The following is an 8,111-nucleotide window of genomic DNA, read 5'->3' on the forward strand; positions in this document are numbered from 1 at the left end:
TTTCAAACAACAAACAACCAATGACAGATCTTCAGGGGTTTGCCCATAGCACGACTTTGCATTAATTAATTCATTGTGATCCACCCAGCACATTATGTACTGTGTGAACCTAGTTTTCCTATATTGCCAAAAAAAAACCCGGTTTTCCTATAAAGTTCAAAGCGTCTCGCATACTCCATTTTTAAACTGCGTGGACATATTTTTTTCCCTCATAACAAATAAGCGGGCCCATGAGATAAGGAGAAAAACCGGCAAAGAGCCGAAGTTAGGCCCACGAGCGGTTTCTGGTTGGACAGGTCGTCCCCGCGTGCGCGCGGCGCGTTCACCGGCCGTGAACCGCTTCGCTAGATGGCAAAGAGGAGAGGAGTCGGCGAGTCGCCACCACATCTAGTCGGTGCGGGTGCGGGGGCGGTGCGCTGCTCTGTTTGGCAGGACTCGTCGTCCCCTTACCACTCCCATCTCCGCCGCCATTGCCGGTGGAGGGAAAAGAGCGGAGCAGATGGCCGGGCGCTACGACGGCAACCCCTTCGAGGAGGAGGACGTGAACCCTTTCTCGGTACGCGCGAACCCTTTCTCCGTCTCCATTTCCTCCCGCGATCCCGCCATTGCCCAGGCGCACGGCCTTGTTTGGATCTGGGCGGGGCGCGGATCTGATCACGTTGCATCATTGTTTTCCATTCTCCTTTCCTCACAATATTTGCTGCCACCGACGCTGCTGGGAAAATTTCTTGCTGGCGTTATGATGCATTGGTTCCTGAACCCTCTTTTATGGTCCCCGAGTTGAAGTGTTTTTGGTCTGTTTCTTGGTAGGAACAAGCGCGCGGCAAGGCTGGCGGGCAGTCCAACTTCGGCGGCGGCGCGTTCTATATGCCGGTGAGCTGTTCTGTTCTCATGACTCATGTGGTGTGCCGCAGACGGTAGGTGTTATGTGATTTCTTCCTTAATGTAGAACCCCAGAACTGTGCCTCCCGCGTCCAATTCACGGCTCTCGCCGCTCCCCCCTGAGCCCGTGGATTTCAGCGCCACGGTGGATATCCCTCTTGACTCGTCAAAGGTGTGTATGAATGCCCGTTTTGTCCTTCTCTGATACCTGTAGTTAGTGCAGCTAAAAGGAAATCCTCCTCATTGCTGAGAGTGTGAGGTTGGTGTTGCTTCGCGTTAATGTGTGCTTTGTGGATGCTCCAGGACATGAAGAAAAGGGAGAAGGAGCTGCAAGCAAGGGAGGCAGAATTGAACAAGAGGGAGAAGGTATGTTGCGCATACAGTGCATTCAAGTCGCTCTTTCCATTGCGGTTATTACCATAAGATTTTTCTAAGCTTGAGATGGTTGATTACTTGGTTTAATTTTTCATTCCAAGCATAAATAGTTGGCAACTAGGCTGAAATGTGAAGTATTTAGGATCAGAGTGTACTGTTTATTTTCCCTCTAGACACTGGTTTGTAGCTGCAAAATGTATTCTTGTGCTGTACTCTAATATAGTTGATAAGACCCCTCTGAAAGTTTTGCCAGTTTCTGATTTTACGTTGTCATTTCTCTTATGCTGACTAGGAACTAAAAAGGAGAGAAGAGGCTGCAGCACGGGGTAAATGTTCATTGCTTTTCGTTTATAAATGACTCAGTAGAAACATTATACCTTCATGGTATTTGTTAGTTTTCTCGTTGAAGAAAAACCAAGGTATGTGATAAACCTAATGTTGGCATGTTAGAACTATGGCATATTGCATTTGAAAGACATGGTAGGTAATGCTCTAGACAGAATTTTGTAAAACATGTACAGCACTACAGCTACTGAGCTCAGCTGCACTGGTGTATTACTTGGATAGGTCTCGTAACAAAGTTCTAGATTTATCGTTTTTGAATATTCTCTCTCTCTTTTTATCAGTTATGAAACCAGTGTGTGAAACCGTTGTCTTAAAGTGAAAGGGCAATGAGGTCATGGCACTAGATATAGTTATGTAAAACGAGTATGGTTACTGAACTTCAAAAACTTTGGGTTGGATAGCTTTCATATGTTCATTGATAAATCTCAAACAGGGTATTCACATGAAGATTATTATGATCCATGTTTTTCAACATAAAGCCCCCTTTTTTTTACAAGTTGCTAAACTTGCACTTATTTGGTTTGACAGCTGGTATTGTTATTGAGGAGAAAAACTGGCCTCCTTTTCTGCCACTCATCCATCATGATATCACCAACGAGATACCAAGTCACCTTCAAAGAATGCAATACGTTGCATTCGCATCGTTTCTTGGTATGCTTATTCTGATTCTCAAACTTCTGAAATATTTCCCTTGGATGAAGAATATTTTGCTTTTTTAATGGCACAGTGGACAGCTGGACATGCATCACCCATATTGGGAGATGTTCTTTGAGTTCTACATTTTGCATTTTTCAGTTGGTTGTATCTTGTCCTTGGTATATGAACCTACTGTAAGACGGGCAAGGAATTTGCTCCAACCGTCATGAACCCTGCATTCCTTCAATGATTTTAATTGAATGTGTTTTGCATCAAAAAACAGATAGTTTGATCATTTCTTCAGTTTTTGCCAGAGCACAAGTAATTAAATTTAGCAGAGGCAATTTGTAGTATCATTAGTGGTTAAGTTCTTGTATGGCTGCATTCTCAACCCATGTTAATGAGATTTCTAAAACATAGGCACATGCTTTTGAAAAGATCATATTGTTATTGAAACATTGAATTTTATTACAAGTTCTACAAAGAGCTAAATAGCATTAAAAATCTACATATTTTCAGATGTACAAATGGAAGGGCATGTTAACAATAAATCTTATTCATTTGCATATGAATTGCTGAAGCATTTTTGTTTTGTCACCAAAAGTAAGAAAGCTTTATTTGGTATTGAATAGGGTTGGTTTGCTGCCTCTTCTGGAACATCATAGCGGTTACTTCAGCTTGGATCAAGGGGGAAGGTATACTCGGACCTTTTGGCATTGCCTGCACTTCTATCAAATTGTCTAATGCTTACTCTTTTTAGAATAATTTATCTATTTTCAGGTGTGAAGATCTGGTTGCTAGCAATAATCTACTTCATCTCTGGTGTTCCTGGTGCATATGTTTTATGGTATCGCCCTTTGTATAATGCCATGAGGTAATTCCATCGTATCGTTTTGTGTATCTCTGCCATCCTTTTTTGTGTATCACTCTACCGGATGGCAGGGTGGTAAAAAATCAAATGCCCCGTGTATAGATAGGTAACATTTGCTGGAAACATGTTCTGTAGGACTGATAGCGCATTGAGGTTTGGATTGTTCTTCTTGCTTTACTTGGTAAGTATAATGATTTGCATCCATGATTATAGATGTCTAAAGTCCAATAATTTTGAACATATTAATATAATGCTTGAACTTCCTGTGCTTACAGCTCCACATTCTTTTCGTCATATTTTCTGCTGTGGCTCCTCCTGTTGTCTTTGAGGGAAAATCATTGGCGTAAGTTTCTTGCTTGTCTTTTTCCTGTCTAGAGAACTATGTATACTGAAAGCCAGTGACTTCCATAGAATTGCATCTGATGCAAATGTTTTTTTCTATGATCTATCAACCTGTATATCCGTGCACATTTTGATGTACCTGTAATATAACATTGATTTCAAGATACAGTTCAGTTGGCTTTTGAGCATTATAGAACAAAGCTTCGCTGCTCCTTTTCCACTTGATTGCACAACCCCATCATTGGACAAACAAAAAAACACAAAAAATGAACTAATTTGGACAAGGGGATCACAAGATCTTATGATCAATGCATACAAGGGACAATAGATAATTAACTATTCATGTAGCGGTGTGGCGGATCCTTGGTGTGAACTAACTTCTGTCATATACTCTTGCAGAGGAATTTTACCGGCAATTGATCTAATCAGCAGGAATGCTTTGGTTGGGGTAAGCGCAGCGCCTTTTTATTAGCTAATTAAGTCTTACCCCTTGAGATATGCAGCTTTGAAACTTTTGATTAAAGTTATCTTCATTCTAGACCTGATGCAAAGTATTATTCTTCGGTTTGCCAAGTAATTCATATAATTATTCTGCAGATCTTCTACTTTGTTGGATTTGGATTGTTCTGTCTGGAGTCGTTGCTCAGCATCTGGGTTATCCAGGTCAGTTTTTCTGTGAGCAACCATTCTGATTTTCCAGAATTAACTCAATTTACATAAAGCTGATCCCTTTTGGTTTCTATGCATGCAGCAAGTGTACATGTACTTCCGAGGAAGCGGAAAGGCTGCAGAGGTCAAGCGTGATGCAACAAGGGGTGCTCTTAGAGCAGCATTTTAAGTGCGGTGCGGTACATTCAGATGATAGTCCCAAGCGTACCTCCCATGGATAGATTGTGCCATAAACGAAAGTACATGTTTCTTCCTTGATTGCTGACTATAATCCCAAACCTTCAGTAGGTTATTGTGATGTTACAAGTGATATTGTATGACTCGCCATCTTCTTCGTTTAATCAATATAGAGAATGTGAAGTTTTTACAGCGTTATTTCGTTGATTTCACCTTGCTAGTTGCAATGTGGGTGGATCTTGAATTAGCTTTCATCTACTGTGCAGAGTTATTGTTAACCATAGTACTCGTTGAAAGAGTAGATACTGTAATGATATTGACAGAAGCAATTTACGAGCGTTCGCAAACATTCTACTAGGGCCAATGCATACAGTGATGATGTTGACAGATGCACCCCATAAAGAAATTGTGTTCATACTTGTTCTCTCGTGAAAATCGATTGATAGTTTTGATCCTTTTGTAACCGTAGATGCCAGTAGAATTCTCAGCACAAAAATGACAGCCAGTCTCTCGCTCCCGTGGATTATTCAGAGGAACACATACCAGCTAGCCAGCCGCACCTCATCAGCCAATCCTGGTGTTGTCTCTGCCAAACACGATCGTCGTCGCCCAGTTCACCGCCACGTAGAACCTGTTCTTCCAGCACCACCCGCGTCAGGTACACCGACCGCCACATCAGCCAGCTAACGAAGCCCGCCATCGACGCCCCCTTCGCATCCTGCAAATCATATTTAATTAGAGAAGATTATGGCACATTTGCAGTAATCACAGCTGATCAGAGTTAAGAAAGAGCTTAGTAAGTTGCAGTGCCTTGGTTCTCCCTGAGGTCAACCAATGCCTTGTAGCGCCCGACGGACGCCATGCTGCCGATGAGCTTGTACACAAACGGCTCGCCCAGGTCGGCCTTGCCACCGTTCTGCGCGCTGATCCTCCCGAGCAGCCGCGCCAGGAATCTGCCCTCCCGCTCCGCGACCTGCGCCAGCGCCGGGAGCACCGGCTTGCCGGTGTGCTCGAGGAAGCCCGCGCAGTCACCCAGCGCGAACACGTCGGGGGCGGAGGGCACGAGGAGCTAGCCACTCGTCCGCGCCTATCCTCCCACCGGGGGACTTGGGCAGGTCCAGGGACCGGACGAACTCCGACGGGCCGACGCCGGTGGACCAGACCAGCAGGCCGTACAGGACGCGGGAGCCGTCACTCAGGGTGATCTTCGTGGGCTTCACCTCCTTCACTATGCCTCGCACCAAGTTGACTCCGTACTGTCACGATTGCAGGAAAAAAGAAAGGCCTTGATCAGATGAGCTCACAAGTAAACCTGCATTTGCATCTCATTGGTTCAGTCACACTGACAATGAAGCTTGCGTTGCCTTCGACAGGTGATTCGTCGCGTACTGCCGCAGACCGACATCGAACGATGACAAGATCTCGCTTGCCTAGCAAGGACAGATCAAGAACAGTTCAGACTTCAGAGCAGCAACTGGAAAGCCATTTCTTTCACCATCTTTAGCAGTACGATCCAGGCGAGACCATGCATGTCAGGCCATGAGGTATTGAGGTGAACTGCAGATACTTACCTCGATGAGCGTGACCTTGACGTAGTCCTTGACATGCGCGTACCTCTCGAACGTCGCGTGTGATGAAGTCGCTGAGCTCGCCGCTGAACTCGACGCCGGTGGGGCCTCCGCCGACGACCACGCAGTGCAGAAACCGCTTCTTCTCTTCCTCGGACAAGCCTAGTCATCCCAATGCTTAATCAATCACAACCGAAGTTCGAGTTGCACTAAACTAAACAATGCACTTTCCTTTCCGGAATGTGTGTGACGGTGTGAGCATGATGTCGTAGTTACCCGGATTCTCGGAGAGCATGAGGTTGGTGAGAAGCTTCCGCCGGATCTCCTTTGCGTGGCTCACCTCGCGGAGGAAGATGGCGTTCTCCTCGACTCCCTTGATGTTGAAGGTCAGCGGCTCGGCGCCTCTGGCGATCACCAGCTTGTCATAGGCAGTCTTGAAGTGGTACGGATCACTAGGCAGCCCTTCACTGGACGCGGTCGTGCAGTACACCTGCATGATCGCAAGAACACGCACCAAGATTTAATGGGTGGCATGGCGATCGAGCTTTTTTTTTTTTTGAGATCACATGGCGATCGAGTTGGGAGGAACAAGAGAGCTTGCGATTTTCGCATGGCGCACCTCGTGCTTTCGGGTGTCGACGCCGGAGCAGGAGGCGAGGAAGAAGTAGCTAGGAGCCCGGGCGGGTGGCGAGCGCTGACTGGATGCGGCTGACGGGGTCGACGACGGAGCGGAACTCGAGCGTGCCGACGCACGTCGACGCCAGCAGCGGCGTGAACACCATATGTTCCGCGGCGACACGCACACGACGTCGTAGGCGCGCGTGTCCACGTCCTTGAGGAGCCGGCCCGCCGCCCGCCCGGTGCCGACTGCCGAGCACCACCACGCGGGGCTTCTCCCTGGGCCGCGTCGGCCCGAGGCCCGGCATCTGGAGGCGCGCCGCGGCCTCGGTCTCCTCGCCGTCCGAGGCCTCCGCCGCCACCGCCGCGGCGGAGTGCACCCTCGGGGCCGTCGTGCTGACACCTCTGCTCGGCGGCTCGCAATCATGGCCCGCGCTCGCGTACCTATCGGCGAAGCCCGCGAACGCGAGGCTGTGGAGCGACGACACGTGCTGGCCCCGACCGCGCGACAGCGCGGACGACGCCGGCGCCGTGCCGCCCTCGGAGAAGATCCTTGGCAGGGACTGCGACGACAGCTGAGCGCCCCTCCCGACCCTAGACCACGCCATCTGCGAGGCGCGCCTAGCACCACTACGTGCGCATCAGCTGCAAACCTCAACGCAAGAACTGCTTCAAGTGTGAAAGAAAGAATCAGCAGAACCCTGCAAAAGAATGGCGCAAACTGGACTCGGCGACGCATACAAAACCGATGAGAAAAGCTGCGAGAGAATATATACGTGGCGAACGGGCAGCACAGCGAAAAGAACACGAGGAATGCGACTTGGCTTTGATTGGATTCGCTTTTTCCTTGAAAGATGCAGTCCAAGGAAAGAAAAAGGGCGTGTAGTTAGTACGCTGATACCGACCAACCTCCCAGGAAATTGGAGCCGACGAACTCGACAGCTACGAATTGTACTCCAAGTAAAACTCGTCAAATTGCTCCCCAATAAATTTGCGGGAGAGAAGAACAGGTATCACATCCTTTTTGACTCTCCTTGGCCTGGCAAATCAGTACGATCGACAACGTTGAACGCGTGCATCTACCAAATATACGGCTGGACCAAGGTTTGAAAATTCGTTTGTGATCCGAAAACCACCCCCCTCCAGCTAGAAATTTTCTGATATTCGTGGAAACTGAAAAAATTGATTGAAATTCAGTGAGAATTTGGACAAATTCACTCGATCAAATGTATAAATCGTAAGCAAAATTTGGGCAAAACAAATTTTGTTTTCTTTGTAACATGATCTACATGATAAAGTATTTATGTTTATGAAAAAGTTGTATGTTTTCTGTGAGAAAATATATTTGCTAACCCTAGTTAAATGTATAATTAATTCTTTACTAATTCAAAAATCATGAAACACATTTTGTTAGTCTTTGTACATGATCCTATATCTTTTAAAAATACATCAACTCATGAAATATTTATTGTAACATGCAGGTAGGGATGAAAATGGTCGGAAACGATCGGAAGAAGCCTCCACCATTTTCACTTTCAATTTTTTTTCTCGGAAGAGAAATAAAAAATGAGAGTGCCGGAAACGAATACGGCGTCGATATTACGGGAACATCGATAACGATATTATCA

At 46.7% G+C, this 8,111-nt stretch overlaps 1 protein-coding gene and 1 pseudogene across 1 annotated transcript; one reads left to right on the plus strand and one right to left on the minus strand.

The window, feature by feature from the left end:
- Positions 1 to 286: 286 nt before the first annotated feature.
- LOC133893166 (secretory carrier-associated membrane protein 1) lies at positions 287 to 4,495 on the plus strand. Its single transcript, XM_062334138.1, has 13 exons — positions 287 to 556; positions 811 to 873; positions 950 to 1,054; positions 1,186 to 1,248; positions 1,550 to 1,583; positions 2,131 to 2,253; positions 2,871 to 2,933; positions 3,019 to 3,112; positions 3,245 to 3,290; positions 3,385 to 3,452; positions 3,851 to 3,899; positions 4,049 to 4,114; positions 4,203 to 4,495. Exons 1-13 carry the CDS (start codon positions 500 to 502, stop codon positions 4,287 to 4,289), a joined length of 918 nt encoding a protein of 305 aa, XP_062190122.1. The 5' UTR covers positions 287 to 499; the 3' UTR covers positions 4,290 to 4,495.
- A 311-nt stretch (positions 4,496 to 4,806) lies between these two features.
- On the minus strand, positions 4,807 to 6,791 carry LOC133893164 (internal alternative NAD(P)H-ubiquinone oxidoreductase A1, mitochondrial-like; annotated as a pseudogene).
- Between the last annotated feature and the right edge of the window lie 1,320 nt (positions 6,792 to 8,111).

Source organism: Phragmites australis, chromosome 15 (assembly GCF_958298935.1).
Source record: "Phragmites australis chromosome 15, lpPhrAust1.1, whole genome shotgun sequence".
Classification (NCBI taxonomy): domain Eukaryota; kingdom Viridiplantae; phylum Streptophyta; class Magnoliopsida; order Poales; family Poaceae; genus Phragmites; species Phragmites australis.

Bases quoted from the DNA above. Each gene is read 5' to 3' on its own strand.
- LOC133893166 (XM_062334138.1), top strand. From the start codon at position 500: ATGGCCGGGCGCTACGACGGCAACCCCTTCGAGGAGGAGGACGTGAAC. The intron at 2,254-2,870 runs GTATGCTTATTC...GGTATTGAATAG, and splicing joins TGCATTCGCATCGTTTCTTG to GGTTGGTTTGCTGCCTCTTC. The intron at 3,900-4,048 runs GTAAGCGCAGCG...ATTATTCTGCAG, and splicing joins GCAGGAATGCTTTGGTTGGG to ATCTTCTACTTTGTTGGATT.